Below are 23,069 nucleotides of genomic sequence, written 5' to 3'. Positions count from 1 at the left end.
GAAACTGAAAATCTATGAAGGTTTGTCTTGTTGACCTTATATCATATTTTACACCATATGGATGTAGATTATCTATATAATAAAGCAGCTTGGTCTTTTTTTTATGTTGTTATATCAAGCAACTGTGGAGAAAACAGTTTTGGGAGATCCTATGGTGGACAATTCTCTTTCTTCTAAGAGTCCCAAAAAAATAATCCTACTTTACACTAAAAACAGCGAAAGCCATCGAAACAAAGAAAAGCTTTTCTTCACGCCAAAAAAACTCATTTTCTTTGTGAAGTAGTTTTAGTGTTAAGTATCTCAAAGTTGTTGATGTGGTTCACCATAAATTGTTTGGAGCTTGAATGATTGGGAGTTTTGGAAGAAAAGAAGGTAGTTTTCTTTAGTTTAGGACTTGTATTGGTTAACTCTATTTGTATTGAACAAACTTGAAAGAGCTTAAGTTGTTTAAATGATTGAAAGAACACAAACTTGAAAGAAATGAATTGAAATGATTAATTGAAAGAAAGAACAACAAATAAAAAATGATTGATTGATTGAAAAACATAAAGTAAATAACAAGATTGAAAATGAGGGACAAAAAGTAAATGACTTGAATGAAAAATGACTAGAAAAATAAAACCTACATGACACTAGAATAAGTCTAGGTGTATTCTCTATCCCTAACTTTTAGTTCTTATACCCATACTTTATGCAAATGACTGATTTGCCATCTTCTATTACATTTGAGACACCTCACCAAGTTTGTTTTATGTTTTTCTTTTTCCTTTTTTCTTTTGCTTTTTGATATCTTCTTGATCAAGCTAGGTTTAGAGAAAGCCTTCTTTTGTGTCAAGGACATCTATCTCTAGTCTTCTGACTTAAAGACTTGACTTTCAACTCTTTGGTTATGAGTCCTTGACCCTTGACTTTTGACTTTGATTTTGACTTTTTCAGCACTTTTCATAGCAGCTTTGAGTCTTCATAATAAGCGTAATTAAGTCTCCTTTTGGTGCTAAGACACAGCTTTTATGATAAGTGGTCTGAATTTCTCTGTAACCTGAAAAAGACAATAAAAGCTATGAGTTGACTTTTTATATCATGCAGTCTGCTTTTTGTGACCGTGCAGTCTTGAATGAGCTTAGTATCGCTGAAGTGGATAATTGCACTAGTCTACAGCTGGTGTCCCCTATCACTGATGCAGAGATAAAAGAAACTCTTTTTGATATGAACGATAATAAAGCTCCGGGGCCTGATGGGTTTAACGCTTTCTTTTTCAAGAAGTGTTGGGATGTTGTTGGCAATGATGTAATAAGAGCCATCCAGCACATTTTCCAACATAAGCAGATGCCTAGAGGTATAAATTCCACAATCCTCAGTCTTCTTCCGAAGAAGAGAATGTCTTCTAGTGTTGAGTCTTTTAGACCTATAGCATGTTGCAACATTATTTACAAATGTGTATCTAAAGTTCTCACTAACAGAATGAAATTATGTATTTCCTCTTTGATTTCTTGTGCACTGTCGGCTTTTGTGCCAGGAGGACTATCTGGGATAACTTGTTGCTTGCTCATGAACTTTTGCGAGGATATGGCCGGAAGAGAGGACCAAAGAGGTGTGCAATAAAGCTGGACATCAAGAAGGCCTATGACTCTATAAGCTGGAATTCCCTCTTGGTGATCCTACAGAGATTTAAGTTCCCCCCGTTGTTTGTCGAATGGCTGAAGATGTGCTTCTCATCTCCGTTTTACTCCGTTCTAGTTAATGGGACACCTGAAGGATATTTTGAAGGAAAGCGAGGGCTAAGGCAAGGTGACCCGGTCTCTCCGTATCTTTTTGTTCTTGTGATGGAGGTGTTAAGTGCTATGCTGCAAAAAGGGCTTAGGTCTAAGTCTATCCATGCTCACTCCAAGTGTAGAAAGATTGGTATCTCGCACCTTTGTTTTGCCGATGATGTTATGCTCTTCTGTAAAGGTGATATGGAGTCACTTATGGCGATAAAAGAAATTTTGGCCGCATTTTCTAATGCAACAGGGCTACTGCTCAGTAATGCAAAAACTACCCTCCTCACGGGTAGTATGTCTGAGGAAGAAGGGCTACAACTTGCAGAAGTTCTAGGAATCTCCTTGGTTACTCCTCCAGTCTCCTACCTCGGCTTACCTCTCACGGCCACCAGATTGGGTATCAAGGAATGTCTCCCACTCATTGAGAAAATAACGGGGAGAATTTCAAATTGGAAAAATGCAGCTCTTAGCCGTGCAGGAAGGGTGCAGCTTGTTCACTCGGTCCTCTCCTCTTTTCCAAACGATATTAAAAAACCTTTGTTTTGCCGAAAACGATGCTGGATAAGGTAGCAAAACTATGTAACAGGTTTATCTGGGCTGGACCTTCCATGGAGAGGAAGATGCATCATGCGAGTCATGAAACCATGAGAGTGGCCAAAGACCAAGGTGGGCTTGGGCTGCTAGATCCTAGAACTTGGAACAAAGCGGCATACTGTGGGCTCGTTGTCAAGATTGCTCAGAAATATGATTGCTTGTGGGTGAAATGGACATGGGAGCATCGTATAAAGGGCGGACATTTCTGGACTATGAAAGAACCCAAGGACTGTTCCTGGGTATGGAGAGGCATCCTAAGGCACAGGGAGGCTGCCTGGAAGAGTGTGAGATACAGTATTGCTGATGGTTTAAAAACGAGCTTCTGGCATGATCCGTGGTGTTCTGGCCCTTTGATCTTCAACGCCCAAGCTAAGGAACTGCTAGCGACTCCTATTCCTGATGATGCTTGTGTGGGATCGATTATTGAAAATGGGAGTTGGTCAAATACCATTTGTCAATTACCAAGCTGCGAACTGAAAAAGTGTATCATGGAAACGGAGGTAAACAGTTTTTTGGCAGAGGATAGAGTCATCTGGACTCCAACAAGCACTGGTCGCTTCTCCCTTGCATCGGCTTATCTCTCGCTCAAGAATATTCGAGGAAAAGTGAAATGGTTCAAGCTTGTTTGGGGTAAGTTATCGGTGCCCAAACACTCTTTTACTGTATGGCAGCTCTTCTCGAGATCCCTGCCCACCCAAAATCGACTTATGTTCAAGAAAGTCATAAATGTATCCAGCTGTTGCTTATGCACTGGTCACGCGGAATGTTCTTCGCATCTTTTTTTTGACTGTGCGTTCTCATCGCAAGTTTGGGCGAGGATAAAGCTAGCTTTGGGCATGTCTGGGCAGGTGAAGAGATCGCATGAAGAGTGGTACTTCTTAATGAGACTATGCAGAGCGAACTCAATGCAAAATGAAATTCTGCGGGCTTTCATGTGCGCAACAGTCCATGCGATTTGGAATGAGAGGAACTGGCGTCTAAAGAAAGGCAGGAAAAGGTTACCGAGTTGCTTGAGTATACAGATTCTGAATGATATGAAGGTTTATCTTGGCAAAACACTGCAGTCTATAAAGGAGAGCTATGCGCTGAGGGTGCTGCTGGAAAGACTAGGCATAGAAGGAAACTACCAGCCAGTTGAGGAACAGTGGGTGCACTGGTCAAAGCCGAATGATCAGGTACCGGTGCTGAATACCGATGGGTCGCTGAAACTCGGCAAGGCAGGGTATGGGGGGCTAATGCGAAACGCAGATGGCAGGGTCCTCTTTGGGTTTACTGGATCGTCCACATTTCCTTCAGTGCTTCGACAGGAACTGCTAGGAGTTATGAGAGGACTACAAGGAGCTGCCCAGCTAGGAGTAAAGTGACTGCATGTACATTCTGACTCCATGAGGGCTGTACGTATTCTAAACTTGAAGGAGGAGCCACCTTGGACGGAGAGGAATAGTGTAGCCCAGATAAAGCGCATTATGGACGAGTTTGAATTGGTGGATTTTGTACATGTTTACAGAGAAGGGAATCAGGCTGCAGATTATTTATCTAAGCTTAGTGATTCTATAGACGATAGTGTTTTGTATTTCATTCCCCCTTTAGACCAAAGTCTGCATGTTTTGGTCAAAGAGGATGAAGAGGGTAAGTTGTACTTGAGATCATGATCAAATAAAGGTTGGGGCATCCTTAACCCCTAGCTTTTTCCAAAAAAAAAAAAAAAAAGACTTTTTATCATGCGTAAGAAGGGCTGTAATGCAGTAATGTAAGGATAATAAAATGTACATTTGAGAGCTGATCACTTTGCATAGGGCAGGCACTCCCAAACGAGTACTCCAACTTCAACTCTTCTTCAGTAACCTTTTTCAAGCATTGGAGATAACATGTACCCTCTTTGTTCTTTGTTCTTTAATCATATTTCCTATTATCTAACATTTTCAGGTTTTTTTTATATCAGTCATATATGATTCCTGCTAATAGCTAGAGAAAAGTAATTGGTTTTTTCTATAATAGGTTTTTTCTCACTCCTCCAAGTCTTCTTCAGTAAGCTTCTTCAAATAGTGGGCAGGTACCCTCTATTCTCTAAACAAGGGAAAGGAACTTAGCCACATTGTGATTGGGCATAACACGTTATTTAATAAGCGAATAACAATTGTATTAGTATTAGCTCCGCAAGTTCGTTCCCAAGAAATCACTTATTCCTTCTATTAGAGATTTATATCAAGCGGCAGTTAGGGAGAAAGCAATTTTGGGATGATCCTACGGTAAACAATCGCTTTCTTCTAAGAGTCCTACTAAAACCCACCAAATAGAGTCCTATACTTACTATAAACAAAACGCTGGGAAAAAAGGGTTGATTTCTCCTCATTCACTTCTTCCCCACAACGAATCTCTCCGCCACTCCATACCCTTTTTCATTATGTAGGGGGAAAAAAATTAAAAATCCCAACAAACAAATAAAACAATTCTACAGGCAACAAGTTTAACAAAGCAAACATACTTTCCCCAATCAGGCGAACGAAAATGTAAGTTATTCCTATTCCCATTTATCTTTTGCTCATATTCCTTTAACAACCATTTATCTTAGTATTTTCTCATTTGGTTCTATTTTAATTTATTGGAATATAGTTGTAATTCGAAAATGTTTTTCTTTTTCTTTTTTTTTCATACAAGAAGTGGAATTTTGTTTATATATATCTTTGCCAATTAAGAGATAGATTAGTGGAAAAAAAATAATAGCATACATACTTCACTTAGTTACCTCCTCTGAAAGAGTCTGTTTTTGGGTACTGTAAGTTGTTGTTTTCTTTTTAACTTAGTTCGCCTATTTTGGAACCAAATTTTTGCCTTTATTGATTGTCTTATACATTGGAATCAATAAAACGTAGTGTGAGCTTTGCTTGCTCATTCTACTTAATTGCATAGGTTAATTATTTTGCACCTTCTTGAAATCGAATAAAATCTAAATGATATTATTTCTACATCGAATTTTTTTTTTAGCTTTGTGTGCTATATTAAACTGTCAATTTGGCACCATAAGCCTCATCGAATTATTTATCTGTATCCCCAGGGGTTAGTATAAATGACTTTGTGTGTGTGTGTGTGTGTGTGTGTGTGTGTGTGTGTGTGTGTGTTTTATAGTTTTAGCATGCTCTAGTTATCTTTTGATGAAATTGTTGACGTTTGCCATCAAAATCAAAATATTCTATAGTGTTTAAAAGTGTAATGAAGTTGGATATTTGTGTATACAGTTACATAATGTTTCTTCCAGAAAAAAATATATATATAAATATTGGAATCGTAAAGTTTACATATATGCGGCCTTTTAGTGTTGAATGTCTTGATTTCATTTGCTACTGTGTTTCAATAAGCATTATATAATTGTATGATATTAGAGAAATAAACCTATCAGGTCTTAATCCTTTTTATTCTCATTTTCAGTTAAATGTAGCCAGGCGTGCATGCAAGAGATGAAGGACAAACCACTTGAAGTTATAAGAACTAGATTCAAAATCTCATTATGTAAACTCATAGCCACATTTTATTGTAGGTGTTGATAAGTGCTCAAAAGTAATGATTTATAACCCCAATTATGTGTATGTTAGTCTCTATTTTATAATTAAATATTATAATATGATGCAATTTGTGTTTTTACAAGTCAAAGAACCTAAATATAAAATATGGAGGGAAAAGAAGTCAAACAAGTAAAAAAGGAGTCACTGGGAATTACAGCTAAAGCCCTAGGGCAAAAATGTCATATTTGTCTCCATAAGTGACAAGCCTGATGGGACTCTAAAAGAGAATAATAATTGAGTTAGTTCAATCTGATCTCAAAGCCTTAATTTTGACTTCATAGGAATATGAGATCAACAATGGAAAAGAAGTCAGACTTTCACAAGAATTAGGAAACTGAAAGTCGCTGTGTAAGTCGCAACTTGGGAAATAACCTCTTGAGGCAAAGTGGGCCACGTCTAACTTTGGTCCAACCGAATTTAACTTTTCCAAGATTGCTTCTAGAAAGATTACAGAGAGTTTGACACCAAATAAACATAGGATTCGGATCTCTATCTAGACGAGCATGTAAGCCAATATATAAGGCACAAAAACCTCAGTTTACATCATCTAGGAAATTTAGTGTTTGCATCTTAGATCTAGAATTAAGAGAGAAGAAAATTCAGACCTTTTCACCATTAATAGCTATAAAGATTATTCATTTTCATATTGTATTCATAGCATAGTATGAGGGGCTAATCTCCCTTCTCTTGGGAGGGGAGATGAAGCCTTTTTCGTATGTTTTAGTTTAGTTCTTCTTCTATCATGTTTTAGTTTAAATCTCTCATTGAGTTTCTTCTTATTCGTCCATTGATCTAATGCTCCTGTGGAGGTTAGGAGGTCTTAGGGTAATTCAAGATTGTGTAGAGCCAAATACTACAAACCCTAGATTCTTTTATTCTAGTTTTTAGTGTTCTAGTGTGATGATTAGATTCTTTATGGAACCTCAATTAGTTGTATGGTTAATGCCACATGTGGATTTTCCATGGCACCTAGAGTTGTATATTGAATGCCACTTAAAGCACAATTTGGTTTGATAGAAGATATCATTGGAGATTGAAGAAGTATTTGATGGAAAGATAGAAAGCACGTTGAAAGCCACATATTATCATCATGGTTATGAGCATAAGGTTTGTAGGTATGGTGAGTTTCTATTGGTGATTCATATTAAGCATGATAGATAGATCTATCAGACTAATTCTATGATTTTGGTGGATTCATCTCTCCCAAGATATTCTTTCTCTTGATTCATATTCATATATTTAATTTAGTTTAGTTTATGTATAGTTTAAATCTCAAATCAAATCAACCATATATTAATTATTACTTAGCCACATCTTTTACTTGCATCCATTAGAGTAATTTAGATTAGAAATTTCTATTATCATCACTTAGTTATTTAGAGTAGGATTGATACTTTGCTAGCCACTATACTAATCAATATTTAATAGGCTAAGTAAGATTTGCAAAAGATACGTAACACAAACAACGACATAAATAATAACATGTTGCGTGCTTTTTCAGGTGTATGTGTATCCCTCTCCAATTTTATTCTAATAGTTTTCTTCATGACTTTTTTCGGTTTTAGACAAATGATAAGTGAAATAAATTAAGATGTAAAAACAGTAGTTCTAACATGCTAAAATCATTCTAATCAAATTATAATAATACTCTCAAATATCATGTGATAAAGAGGAGTAATCGTGTTCTCCACTCTTGCTTGCATGTACTTGTAACAAATTTAGACGAATCAAATTATTAACTAATAAGAGAGTAATATGAAATATAAAAACTGTAAATATAAGATTGAAAATAGTAGATTTAAAGGTGAGAAAGATAATTAGAGAAGGTTAATCCACCACGCAATCCGATTGATCATTAGGTTGATTATCGAATTGCCTATTGATCCCTAGTGAACACCAAGTCCTCTCGGATCAAGGTCTCATTAATTAGCATGAGAGTTTAGCTCCACCACAAATCTCTTTGATGGTGGCTCTAAACTCTAATTAAACTCTTATGATTTTTATCTCTAAACAATCATGAGAATTAAACTTAAAACGCTATTCTAAACAACAACCATTCTAATTAATCAATCATCCTCACATGGCTTCATAAACCTCCTCCTCTAATGGAGGTTTAGCCTTGTTTCATTATATTCATTAATCTAAAATAGTGAATTAAAGACATAAATAATAAAACAAGAATTGAATATGATGAACTAAAGCTTTATTTGATAAGGTTTTAATGGAGACGACAATGCTAACCTAATTCTAACCCTAAACTAAACTACAACTACACTAAACTAATTAGAGACTAAAGAGAGGGAGGAAGAAATAAGCTTAGCCTTCACCTTCTTTATATAGAAGAGGGTTAGGGTTACATTTTCATACATTGGCCAGAAAGAGAGACTTTGGGCCTCTAAAGTGAGCCCAAAGTCCATTAGGTTAAGTCTAAAAGGGCCAATTCAGTTGGAAAATACTTTAGTGCTCTTTTTGTCTAATTTTACAGCTTTGATTAGGGCAAAGCCAGGTCCATTGGAAATTTTATTCCTAGCCGGTCATTTTGACATAAAGTAAGTCCAATTCCGAGGTCGGAGTCCAAAGATACGCCTATTTGAAGTTTTGTTGACTTTTTTGTTTTTTTTCTACCCGAATTGACTTTGACTTCCCAGCTTTGACTAGGCTTGAAAAAGGCTTTTCTTCATGATTCTTGGGCTTTAAATGTAGAACTTCCTCAGAAATCATCTTGACTCGTTTTCCATGCAAAATGGCGTCTTTAAGCACATAAACAGCTTCAAGACCTGGAATACACAAAAACACGTAAACATTACTAACTCTTATTTATTATAAACATAATTGGCCTAAATAGAATACTATTCAGGATTTTAAACTATACTTTTGGGTGCTTATCACACCACCCCCAAAATGTATTTTGTTTGTCCTCAAGCAAAGATGAGAAATAAAAATAGATAATTAAGTGGCCAAAAATGTAGTCCTAACTAATCTCGTTTCGCAGAGTGCGATTGCATTGACTATATGCAATAAGGCCTTAAACCACTAGGAATTCCCTAGTGCAAGAGTTATAACCTCGTGAGAGTTTTCCAGAGAAGATACTTACAAACTTCATTTATACTACAACGACTAAATAATAAAAGTAATTGTCCCCTAATTTTATCTTAGAATCTATACATCTCACTAACAGTTAAACAAGGATCATCAATCTAACTCCAAAATTAATACATGCATAATAATTAAATCATCTTAAGATAAACAAATATACAATGAACTATGCTATGAAATATAATGGCAGGTCCGTTTCTGAAACTTTTGGGTGGCGTGTCTTAAGTAGGTTATCACAAGGAATGTGTCAAGACACATAACACTCTAATTTTTCCACTCAAGTTTGCTAACTCCAGTATACAATGGGCACATGTTTCCTCACAATCTTAATGACAATCCAAAGAAGTCGAGGTCGATCAAACATATCTATCACTTACTATCACACCAAATTAATCCTAATTGAGCTAGAGGTCTTTATTAGGTGATACGGGGCTGAGGTGATGGTTTAAGAAAAAACAAAATGGATATTCAAATAAACAAGTCTGAGATAATAGGGTTTTCAATTACATGTAACTAGAGAAAACATTGTTCTTACTTTGCTTCTATACTTAGTTTCTATCCTTAGCCTTTTTGTTTTGGCTTTTTGACTCCTTTGATTCTATTTTTGGAGTTCTAACTTTTTATTTTCTTTGGATAGAAACATTCTTTTCTTTTCTTTTTCTATTTCTTTTTCTTTTGAAGCAACTAACTAATTTTTGTTTACACAGGTTTTTCTCTTCTCTTTTCTTCACTCATCCTATTTCTCAGACTTATCTAGATAGGTAGGCTGATTTTATTTTTTATTTTGTTTTATTGGCTAAAGGATTTGTGGTTTGTGAAAAGGCTAATGAAAAGGCTTATTGGGGCGACTAGCGAAAAATATACTTAGGTCAGAATTTCTGGCTATATCGATCCAAAGAGAGTCTAAATTCTCGATTAGGATATGGTATGGTGATTAAGCAAGTGGATGTGTGATTTCTCTACTCAGAATTTACTTCTCCCTTGTGTCATCATCACTCAGATATTTCACTCTTATAAGGCTTTTAACTAGATGCTCATAGGATATGTATTAAGTACTCTAACCTAGGTCTCAGAAAAATACTGCCAAGTACAATCAAAGATGCTCATGAAAATATGCAATGCCTATTACCTACATATTAATCTAAGTTTCAAAAATTAAATCTTAATTCAAGTACTATGTGAGATTACTAGACTAATATCATCATGGAGAAGGGGACAATACCATTATCACTAAGTGCATAGTATAAACTATTTTTATGATTTTAACATTTTTCTAATTTTTATACGACAATTAATACGTAATATACAACCTAATATATGCTTCAACATTTACAATGTGTTTCTATACCACCCCCAAACAAAATCATGTTTTGTCCCCAAAGTATGGAATGAAAATAAAATATAGAAACTACCATAGAAACGTGCTTGTAAGTGAGAGCACCTGAAAAAGAAGGTTAATATATAAAAAGAAATAAAAACATACGCAACTCCTATATGAGTTCCTCCCGTTATGGGGATAACATTAAATAATAAATATCGCTTGGGACATAAGCGAACTCTAACATAAATAAAATAATACTATAAGTTCACAAATCAAGCATGCGCATATCATGGCTCCTCTAGGATTAGCTTCCGAAATTCTGCGAAATAGGGAAATTTTACGAAATTAAGGTACCTAATTACATTATTAAATCAACAAGGCCCGGCCCATGGGTTTAATGTTTCGATATTTATACATGCAATTTTAATACGTGAACGTACAATATACTAAAATTAAATATACCACCCCCAAATCATTTAGGAGAATGGGGTTCATAAAATAATTCAATAGCACAATTAAATTACGTAACTAACTAACTTAGACTCTAATGGAGTAAACATGACAGGCAAAGGGTGGCAAAGAGTTTTGAAATGAAAGACCAAAATACGCCACCCCCAAACAAAATTTGAAAACTCTTTTTAAGTTTGAAAATTTTTATGGCCTATACTCCATTAAGGTGGTATTTTACAAAAAATTGGGTCTTTTAAAGTCAGATTCCCTAGACTTAATAATATATATTTATGTTTTTAATTTTTTTTAATTTTTATAGGTTTTATTTTTGAAAAACAAAATTACGACGAAATAAAATGAGTCGTTTATAGTCAGATACTCGAGACTTTATCTAAAACAGATATTAACATGTAGTTTATCATATATCAACAACCGAAATAGTTGTGGATCTTTCCATAAATAATTATCACATAAAGCACTCCCAAATATAATTAAGCACCAAGACTTTCTACAACGTGGCTTATCAGAATGGGAGTGATGAATTCTAATGGACCTAGAACCTAATCGAGCATGCAATTTCTTCTTTTTCCTCCAACGAAAGGGTCTCCAAGTAATTGATCGTGAGAAAATAGATGGTTGTGGGAGATACGTGGGATATAGACAAGTTTTAGAAGGAAGGAATGGAAAAAATGAGAAAGTGTTAGGTGGCTTGTCCTTGGATATTATTTCTTCACCATATAAGTTTAGAAAGTCATGAAGCACATGAGAAACAAGAAGGTTTAGTACAAACTCAAGGTGTCTTTGAAAAGGTGGAGGAAGGGGAATATTGGTGGTGGGAAATGATTGGATTTTATGAGGGATTATCTCAGGTGGATGATGGTCAGGTGGTGCTCTAGGTAGCTCTTGAGAAGGTGGATCATCACAGGCTCTTAGAAACACGTCGAATTCCTTATCTAGGTTGTTTGCATCCACATAATTGTGGTATTCATCTGCATCTTTGAGGAATTTATCTATCTCGTCTATTGTGAGATTGACTTTATCTCTCATAGGGTCGGAAGGCAGGGTGGAAAATTCTTCCTCTATTTCAATTATATTCAGGGAGTCAAAATTGTGATATTTGTTTTCTTCCCTAAGAGGGGTATCTACTAGTGTGGGAAGGAAAGTGTCGGAAGCACTAATGTGATATACAAAACTCTCAATGGATTTCACTTCTCCTTCTACAGGCAAACCTAGTTGCCCATGCTTGAGTCTAATCATGTTAACTTCCATAGAAAGATTTCCAAAGGAAAGAGTCATTGATCCATCTCGGCAATTGATGTGGGCATTGGCGGTTGCCAAGAAAGGACGCCCTAAGATGATTGGAACAGAATCATGAGCAACTTCTGTGTCAAGAATGACGAAATCGGCCGGGTAGTAAAAATCCTAAACTTTAACTAGAATGTTTTCAACTATGCCTTTGGAATACTTAATAGAACGATCGGCTAACTGCAAAGTCATTTTGGTTCGTTTAAGTTGATGGAGACCTAATTGTTTATATAAATAAAAAGGGAGTAAGTTAACACTCACCCCTAGGTCTAATAGTGTAGTTGTTATGAAGTTATCACCTAAGTGCATTGTACAGTAGGACAACCAGGGTCCTTATACTTAACAATTCTGTTATGTTCAGATAAAGAGGGATATTGTTCAGTTAAAAAGGCTTCATGGGGTATGTTGGTTTTCCTCTTCGTGGTGCACAACTTTTTTAGAAACTTAGCGTGTCCAGGTAGACTTTTTATAGCATCTAGAAAATATAGGTTTATAGTTAGATTTTTAAACACTTCCCTAATCTCATCAAAATTCCCATCCTTTTTATACACAACTAGTCTCGGGGAAATGGTGGTTTTTCTCTATACTTAGCATAAGGGTCAACAATATTATTAAGGGCTTTTTAGACTTTGGTCCTATGCATAGTTGGATTAGACTTTGGTCCATAAAAGCTTGAATATTAGACTTTAGTCCTAGTTCTGTTTGTTCACCGTTAGTCAACTCAGTTGACTAACAGTCAACGTGGTCAATCTACCTACATACAACTGAGTTGATTAACGGTGAACAAACAGAACTAGGACTAAAGTATAATATTCAAGCTTTTCTGGACCAAAGTCTAATAAACCAACTATGCGTAGGACCAAAGTCTAAAAAACCCTATTATTAACCTTGTTTTTATCTTTTGCTATTTTCTAACTAGGTTTATATATTGGAACCTCTACAGGTGTAGGATCATCAATTTCTATGACTTTATTTGGTATGGTTTCATTCTTAGTTTGCGGGTAATCTTTAGGCATAGTCACTTGGTTATCAACTACTTTACCCGAACGAAGGGTAGTGACTGCCTGTAGGTCATCTTGGTTTATATTACCATTACATTAAATACTATTTACTTTGAAGGCAATGTTTGTTGACTTAGGATTAGGCACAACTTGACCCGAAAACACACCTTGTTGGTTATTATTTTGGTTAGGAGACAGATCAATAACCTTTTGGTACAAAGACTGCATCATTTGCATTGTTTGTTGTAGCATGTTAGAGTTTTGATCATGCTGATCTTTCATAAATCTGGAGTTTTGTTCATTTTGTTCCTTCATCAAATTGGAGTTTTGTTGTATAATTTGATTTTGATGTTGCAGCAAAGTTACTACTACTTCCTCTGTAGATGGTTTAATTGGTGAAGTGGTCATAGGAGGAGTGACTGGAACTAAGGCTTGTTGAGCGTTAATGTCTGGATGTTGATAGTTTTGGGTCATGGGCACTAAACTTCTATTCTGGTCACCTAATTGTCCTTGTCCTAGATGTTGGTTTAATTGGTGGAAGTTTGTAGTGGGCCTAACATTTTGATTATTAAAACCTGGAGGTGTAGTTTGTTAAATTGTTATGGATTATAATTAGTGTTTTGCATCCATTGTGTGTTAGGGTTGGTGAAAGTGTAATTATCTACGGGTTGTGGTAGAGGTGAATTGTAGAGTAAGGAACAAAAGGAAGTGGTATGGTTGGGATTAAAACATACATTACATGGAGGGGAGTTGATGTTCATGACTGGAGTGGGTATCGCTGCTTGTTTATGAACAGAGAGGGTATCTACCTTTTTAGTGAGGGATTCAATTAAAGTTCTAAGTTTAGGATCTTGTTTTACCTCAAACATACTGGCTGCCTTAACTATTGAAGATGAAGTATTAGAGCGGGAGTAATCGTTACCTCCCTAGTTGTTACTTTTCTTGGATTGATTATCTAAGAAGTTATAAGCATCTGTGGCTCCTTTACTTAAGAAATTACCTCCGTTTATGATGTCTAACGTCTCCTTATGGTGTTGGGATATGCCTTTGAAGAAGGCACGAACTAGTGTGTCTTTACCAAGATTATGATGGGGATATTCTACTAGAAGATCAGTGAAACAATTCCAAGCCTCAAAAAAGGATTCTTGAAGCTTTTGGCAAAAGAAATGAATATGTGATAGCATCTCATCAATCTTCTATGGTGGGTAAAATTGTTCCATAAATAATTCAACTAGTTTTAACCATGTGTCGACAGAGTTCGGCTTTTGTGCTGTTAGCCAAGCAACCTTTTTGTCAACTAGGGTGAAAGGAAACTTCCTTAACTTTATTTGTTCAGGTCTTACGTTAGGATGATGAAATGTAGTAATTACTTGTTGTATCCTACGTAAGTGTTGATAAGGCTTCTCATGGTCTAAGCCATGGAAAACAGGTAGCAGATTAAATATATTAGGGGGGATTCTAAAATCTCCCGTAGTATATGTAAAAGTTATGCAGGACTCAGGTCCATCATTTAAAGCCTTATAGAAATCAGAGAGGGGTCTCTCTGCTATTTCTTCACCCATTGCTACAAATGTAGTGTTGGTGGGGGTAGGTGGTGTGTGTGTGGTGATGTGTGAATTTCTAGATATGCGATTATTTCTGCGTCTATGATAAACTAATATGGCAGGTTTATGCGTACCAGATCTTAATCTCATGCAAGTTTTAAGTCTAATATGCAATTCCTAACAAGCATGCAAAAATAGCCTGATTATTACTAGAAATAGAATCTTCTTACAGTAGATTCGAGGATGTAAAGAGGTGTTACCTGGAGCGTCCTTCCTACGCGTATAAATAGCACCTTCAACAGCCTTGAAGCACATCTACTAAAAACTTTTCAAACCAACGGCCAAGCCACTTAAGAATTGAGGGAGGTTGTCCGTGCGTGCACGTTCCTTAATTAGAGAACCCTAATTCTTTAGCTTCTAGAGACCGTTTAGTATGAAAAAAAATTATGCAATTACTAGAGCAGTTGGGCATACGAGTATTGTACTGTACTCGTGACAAAATATTACAATTAATATAAAAAAATAAATTTAATCTAATTAAGTGACGCTAAAAAATAGGCTAAATTGGGCGCGGGTCGCGATTTCTATTTTTTTTTCATAAATTTAAAGGAGCGCGGGCGCGCTTAAGAATATGGTAAATTGGGCGCGGGTCGTGCCTAGGATGTAATGCACAGGTCGCGCTCAGTGAAGGCAAATCTAGGGTCAGGTCATGGGAGGGTAGTGAGTTGGTTGAGTAACTCGTATGCACTCAAATAGTAGCAGAAAATTTCTTAAAATCGTGAACAGTGAAAACTGTGTTTTGTTTTGTGAATAGTAAAGCAGTTTTGATATTCTAAACACGCTATACGTAACAAAGCAAGATGGCAGCGGCGCCATTTGATAAGTGAAATAAATTAAGATGCAAAAATAGTAGTTATAACATGCTAAAGTTATTCTAATCAAGTTATAATAATACTCTCAAATATCATGTGATAAAGAGGAGTAATCGTGTTCTCCACTCTTGCTTGCACATACTTGTAACGAATTTAGTCGAATCAAACTATTAACTAATAAGAGAGTAATATGAAATATAAAAACAATAAATATAAGATTGAAAATAGTAGATTTAAAGGTGAGAAAGATAATTAGAGAAGGTTAATCCACCACGTAATTCGATTGATCATTAGGTTGATTATCGAATTGCCTACTGATCCCTAGTGAACATCAAGTCCTCTCGGATCAAGGTTCCACTAGCATGAGAGTTTAGCTCCACCACAAATCTCTTTGATAGTGGCTCTAATATCTCTTTCAACTCTTATGATTTTTATCTCTAAACAACCATGAGAATCAAACTTAAAACGCTATTTTAAACAACAACCATTCTAATTAATCAATTATCCTCACATGGCTTCATAAACTTCCTCTAATTGAGGTTTAGCCTTGTTTCATTGGATTTATTAATCTAAAATAGTGAATTAAAGACATAAATAATAAAACAATAATTGAATATGATGAACTAAAGCTTTTTTTTTATAAGGTTTTAATGGAGGTTACAATGCTAACCTAATTCTAACCTTAAACTAAACTACAACTACACTAAACTAATTAGAGACTAAGTGGAGGAAGGAAAAAATAATTTTAGCCTTAACCCTCTTTATATAGAAGAGGGTTAGGGTAAATTTTTGTGCATGGGCCAAAAAGGGAGACTTTGGGCCTTTAAAGTGAGCCTAAAGTCTATTAGGTTAAGTCTAAAAGGGCTAATTCTGTTAGAAATTACTTCAGTGCTATTTTTGTCCAATTTTATAGCTTTGATTGTGATAAGGCTAGGTCCATTGGAAATCTTATTTCTAGCCGGTCATTTTGACATATAGTAGGTTCAATTCCGAGTTTTGAGTCTAAAGATATGCCTATTTGAAGTTTTGTTGACTTTTCTATTCTTTTTCTACCCGAATTGACTTTGACTTCCCAATTTTGACTGGGCTTGAAAAAGTCTTTTCTTCATGATTCTTGGGCTTTAAACGTAGAACTTCCTCAGCAATCATCTCGACTCATTTTCCATGCAAAATGGCGTCTTTAAGCACATAAACATCTTCAAGACGTGGAATACACAAAAACACGTAAACATTACTAACTCCTATTTATTATAAACATAATTGGCCTAAATAGAATAATATTAAGGGGTTTAAACTATATTACTAGGTGCTTATCAACAAACTTAAAACTTAATGATTCTTTTCGTTGATTTTTGTATGTACAGGCCATATAGTCAGTTGCTCGCAATGGTGCAAATCTACACCAAAGTAATTAGTCAATTATAAGGTAACTACGTGAATTTTTTTTTCAAACACCATGATTAGCGCATTAGCTGAAGTATATTAGATTATAAGGCCGCATTTGCATAGCACACTGAAAATTGTTAATCTTCATATACCACTGTCAATGTTTTTACTAAAGTTGGTACGTAGTTTGTACATTGGTTATTTGGTACTTACATTGAATTGAGCACCTTACATCGTTGAATGTTCTGTTTCCTCTCAAAATTTGTTTTCTCTAATTATTTCATTTGATACTATTCTAAACTTTTTCTTTTCACTTTGTACTTAATTTCCATCTTATGATGTTGTAATAGATTGGTTTTAGGTGGCACTACCACATGATTACTTTTGTTGCATGCATCATGTTTGGTGCTTGGCTTAATTCTTGAAAGGTGCAAATACAAATTGTGTTTGACTAATGTAAAGGAACACGCTAAAATGTTGTTTGTTTTTCTTTTTGTGCATATGCTCATTAGAGCCCTTTCATGTTGATTGTTCCCTTTTTTTTTAGATTTTCCTATTTCTCTCTCTTCACCATATTGCTCCATTTTAATAACAGGGCAATATTAGAGAGTTCCAAAAAAAATAAAAATGGAATGCTTAAATTAGAAGCACCCTGTATTTGTTTATTTCTTCTTCATTTATCCCAAAATTGCAATTACCTCCCCGTTCTTTTATCTTTGTTGAAACAAAAAATTGAAAAATTGTAGTGTAGTGTGTAATATATGGATTTGCAAGTGAGGACAAACAACTTACAAAAACTTGAGAAACCCATCGAAAGTTCTCATTTACCACTAAATAGGCTTAAGGTTATTTGAAATTTCAAAAGAACACATTATGGGTGCCGCAACGTAGATCGTCTTGGAGCGAAAAGTTACAAGGTATTAGATAGTTTTCAATCTATGGATTTGGCTTTCTACAGGTTCTCCATGATGCATTTTTAAAGTTTTAGACTAGGGTTATTTAGACTTTGGTCCAACTATTAATAGCGAAATTAGGCTTTGGTTATACTTTTCAAATTTATTAGGCTTTGGTCCTATTTCTGTTTGTTGACTGTGAGTCAAAATAGTTGGCCTTGGTCAATCTGTTTGTATTTTCAAAATGGCAACATTACCCTTCAGTGTATGACCAAAGCCTAATTTCGCTATTAATAGTAGGACCAAAGCCTAAATAACCTTAACTTTTTTAGTTTATTAATAGCAAGATGTTATTCAATCTATCTTCAGATTCAGAGAACCTTCAGCTTTTTCATTTCTTTTTACTGTACAAATCCTGTTCAAAAATCTTCTGACACAATCAATTTAATCGAATTACATAATGTAAATACAAACATAACAACTTAGCAGACTTCGACACCGAATTGTCTCATATGTACAGCACACATTTAATCATCAATCAATAGCCCATAATCTACTAGTTGAAACAAAAGAATGATGGGTGGTAACGGAAAGACAAGTTACTCAGTGAATTCAAATGATTAGAAGTTATTGGAAAATGTTGGATACAGTGACAGTGCTTCTACTATTTTCATAGCGATCTATCTCCCTTCTAATCAACTCGTTGTTGTCAAGTGCTTGGACCTCGAACGATACCGCACCAACCTGGTCTCTTTTTACTCTCTCCCATTTATTACTGAATTTTTAATATCAAACGCTGTCAATCAAGTGCTCGTTTGATTTGCTCATTGACTTATTGGGCTTTTAAGAGGGGTTATTTAGGCTTTGGTCCCACTATTAATAGTGAAATTAGGCTTTGGTCATACTTTTCAAATTTACCATCTTTCACCAACTCCTCGAGATGCGCACAACAACAAATTGACGGTCTTATTTTTTAATTCTTTGTAACAAAACCCTATATCAACACATGGCGAACTGAAAACGTCAATATAAAAACACGTGATATGCACAAAGAGGGGTATTCTGGCCATTCTGAAATAACAAGCAGTTTGACTAAAGTCAACTATATTGACTCACAGTCAATGAAAAAAATAGGACCAAAGCCTAATAAATTTGAAAAATAAGACCAAAGTCTAATTTCGCTATTAATAGTAGGACCAAAGTCTAAATAACCTTTTAGACTAAACCAAATCTCACCACTCACGGTGACCTTTATTATATTATTATGAATTGAAAGTAAAGAATTGGGTTTGTTTAGACTTTGGTACCACTTTTTAGACCAATATTAGGAAATAGTATTAAATTTCAAAAAAAAAATTAAGAAATAGTATCACTTCTGTAAGTTGATTGAAGTTAAATTGTTTCAATGTGTTCAGATTTTCATAATGTCCACAATACCCTCAATGTGGTTTTCACATGAGTAGGCATAAAACCGTTTGAAAAGACAAAAACACGTGTCAAATCAAACATTCAATCCAATGGTTAAAAAAAAAAGTCGTTAGGGGGCTGTACGTTCCTGCAAATCATCTTCTTCCCTTTCAGTTCAAATATCATTACTGCAGTTGAGAGTCGAAGATGTAATACTCCGGGGCCTCAAATGGAGCGAGCAGCTGCTTGATCCTAACAAGAAAAGTCAATGGTGGATGTCGATCTAGCGATATCACCTCCACGACAGATAATGTTGAAGAAGTTGCCATGACAATAGACAGAGAAACATCAGAATCCAACAGATTCCTACAGCTTGCCACTGCACAGAGGATGAACACAGATGCCAGGAAAGCAATCTTCTGTGTCTTGGTTAAGTGCAATTTCTGCCTGATTACATTTACAAGTAACATTTCCTCATGACACGTACGCCACATACAGTCACAAAGAGAACAAGATGAACTTGGTGACCAAAATATTCAGAAGCCCCGAGCAAAACTCCATTAAGAGTCACTGAGAAACAAACTAACCACATTGATACTTCCTTATTTCTAACTTGCATGATGTTGGATCTAGCTCTCATCACAACAAATTATCCCTTCGCCTGTTGGCCCCGTCATAATCCAACTTCTAAAGCTTGCTAAAAAGCATTAGTTAGTCCTCCCCACCCATTACATCAAATTATTAAAAAGTAATGTTAAACTAGAGCTCTTTAGTAATGAATCCATCAGTACATGTAGACCACGTATGGTGATGATCTTCTGTAAAATAGGCCCTTCTAGTCTTGAAGGTTGTTGACTTGACTGAACTTAAGCAGCTGACTCCAAAAAGAGTTATGCACTTTTGGATGCTTTTCGAGGCCATCTTTAAAAATCCAGAAGCTACTATTTGGAATATTTTCGCACGTGTCGGTGTTACCCTGATCGAGCTTGAACCTTTACGGAATGGTCTTCAGTTCTTCACTTCTTCATCAAGTAGGATGTTGTGAATGTTGGGCACTCGGGCATGCTGATAAAACCATCTTCAACAAATTCAAGATTTCTCTAGTTTAACACCACAATCAGTTCAAATATCACCACAATCTATTAAGTTCAAAAATTAACCAACCTCAAAATTGAAGATGAAATTTGAAGATAATGATGAGAGAGTGAGTGTTAGCTAGAGAGTGAGAAGTTACAATTAGTGAGTGTAAAAGTTTTAATAGAATAGAGAGAGAGAGAGAGTTATGTGTGGGAGTTTCCCCCATTTCACCAATTTCATCCGGATCAGTGAATTAAAAGATTAATGGCAAAGATGAGATTAGATCGCACAGACCACTAAGACGACAACGTGGTGACTGTGACAACTTAAAAATTGGTACCAAAATCTAAGTACCTAAAACACGTGAGAGGCACGAGTGGGGGTAATGTCACCATATTGAAAATACTACCAGATTGACTGTAGTCAACTCGGTCAACTGACGATCAAGTAAAAAAGTTGTACTATATCCTAATTTTTTTTTTTTTTAAATTTGATACTATTTTCTAATATCGGTCTAAAAAGTGATACCAAAGTCTAAAAAACCCTAAAGAGTTCGAGGTAAGTCTTATATACTTCCAATATTGAACATTGTGCAAAATGCGGCATTATTATCTGCACGAATTTTATAAAACTGTGTCCTGTAAACAATTTCATAAAGTATTGGGATTTCATCATCTAGATGTGTCAAAATGTTTTGGAAATTCATTTTTTCATCTACATTACCAATATGTTTTCCCAGTGCGGCATTTTTTTTATAGTATGGTTGTTAATTTATCACCTGCCCTGTCATTTTAATGTGAGTATAGTCATTTTGCACTCTATACAAACAACATATCTTACTAAGTATTGTGTAGTCTGTGTAACTGCATTCATTCTTGAAGTATTGCATAGTGTTTGTAATTGCATAAAATCTTGAACTTCATGACAATAATAATCTTTAAGGTGGACCATAACATTTTTTTAGGTTACGTGTATCTTTTAGTTAGGTAGCATGTGTTTATTTCATTTTCTCAAGGAGACGGTTGTATACTTGCATCATTATTATTTGGTTTTTTGTCGGTTATGCAGGTGAAACTGAGGGAGATGAAGCCGGGAACTTAAAGAAGCTCTTGGTATGCCAAAGGGCACTCCTCCCTCATGGCTCATCAATATGCAGGTTAGTATAGTTAATATTGTTTCCATTCTATTTTCTTAATTTTTTTATATTCATTGTATTTCCATTATTTGTTTTCGTAGTGGTTTCACGTATTAGTGTTTTTTATTCTATTCCAATGCCAGTAGGCACTATCCCTTTAATTACTAACTCCTAGTCTTATAATCAACCAAGGCCCAAAATATCGATATCGATGAATATATCGGTGTATTCAAAAACTGATATATATCGGATATATTCATTTTTTTGGTGACTAGTCCAAACTATTTAAAATATCAAAAATATCGGATATATCGGAAATATAATATCGGAAATATATTAGAAATATCGGATTTATATTAAAAAATAGTCAAAAAGTCAACCGATATATATTGTAAATATCGGATATATCGATTATATCGGCGATATAAAGTTTTATTTCGAAAATTCCGATATATATCGGGGAAAAAAGGATTCTATATTCGGTGGATATATATCGGAAATATTGATATCGGTGTACCAAAATACCGATATATATCGGTGATATATCGGCGATATTTTGGTCCATGTAATGGACAGCTTCTAACACCTAGGCTTTCATGGGAAAATTAAGCACTAAGCTAAGCCTTTGTTATGCTCAAAATTAATATAATAGCCCGTAAGTGAGAATGAAAAATGACTTAAACATCAGGTATGCCCATATGCTCATATTTATGATTGAGGGTGTGCCCAAACTGTTGCTGCTAATATTCACTTGAGCAGTGAAAATATTGCAAGTTACTATTCAACAGAGAAAGCTATCCATACTTGTCGTTAATCTGCGGTGCTTATTAGTCAAATCTGCATATAGTTTCATGTGCCATCATAACTAATGTGGGTGCTTATTGTATATCTTTTGTTCTTGGTGGTTTTAATTGCTTGATGATAACGGTTTGGAATTTTCGTTAAGTTATTGTCATAGTTCAGAGCGTTGTTCTGTAATTCTTTTCATTGTCTTCTTAGACATTTTTTGAGTTGTTGTATACTTGTATGCTTTGAAAAGTGAATTTATAAATAGCTAAACTAGCACATTGTCGTGTGAAGTTATTTATAATCCATATCATGTCTAATATCAATATGACGCCATACATGTTCATTTCAGATGTCAAAAAACCATACCAAATTTTTAAAAAATAAATTGGTGTAAAATGGCGTTTGATTCAATAAATTCACCCATAATAACAATCAAGTGGCATCGCCACGGATTAAATTCTAGTCTATCTAATAAAAAGTGTCGGTATGGGCCCGTTGGGCCCCATCCAGCGGCTACAAATCCTCCTCACATGTTATGACATGACAGATCCAAAGACTTATGGGGTATGTGCAATTTATTATTTGGGGAGCACAAGAATACTAGATCATTGTTGATTTGGTTAACTATGGTTGCCCATGGGTTTTTATCTTTCGGTGGGTTGGGGTTCTTTTAGGCCTAATTTGAAACAGTATCGTAAGCACGAGCTATATATATATATATATCGCTCCATTTTGCACCTCGAGAAATATGATTGACTCCTAAAAAATCGGATGGAATAATAATTAGTGACACCTACCTGCGTTTGTTTAATTCTCCTTCGTCTATTCTCAAATTAATATCACCTCCCCAAATTCAAGCTACGTACGCAATTCTAATGA

General features: G+C 35.2%; 1 protein-coding gene across 1 annotated transcript; it reads left to right on the top strand.

The window, feature by feature from the left end:
* The first annotated feature begins 2,404 nt into the window (after window positions 1-2,404).
* On the top strand, window positions 2,405-3,718 carry LOC147486613 (uncharacterized). The gene has a single exon (XM_086573785.1). It carries the CDS (start codon window positions 2,405-2,407, stop codon window positions 3,716-3,718), a length of 1,314 nt encoding a protein of 437 aa, XP_086429911.1.
* The last annotated feature ends 19,351 nt before the right edge of the window (window positions 3,719-23,069 follow it).

This window comes from Coptis chinensis, chromosome 7 (assembly GCF_015680905.1).
Source record: "Coptis chinensis isolate HL-2020 chromosome 7, ASM1568090v1, whole genome shotgun sequence".
Classification (NCBI taxonomy): domain Eukaryota; kingdom Viridiplantae; phylum Streptophyta; class Magnoliopsida; order Ranunculales; family Ranunculaceae; genus Coptis; species Coptis chinensis.
The sequence above is the reverse complement of the archived record's forward strand: the minus strand, read 5'-3'. Positions and strand labels throughout refer to the sequence as shown.

Bases quoted from the DNA above. Each gene is read 5' to 3' on its own strand.
- LOC147486613 (XM_086573785.1), top strand. From the start codon at position 2,405: ATGAGAGTGGCCAAAGACCAAGGTGGGCTTGGGCTGCTAGATCCTAGA.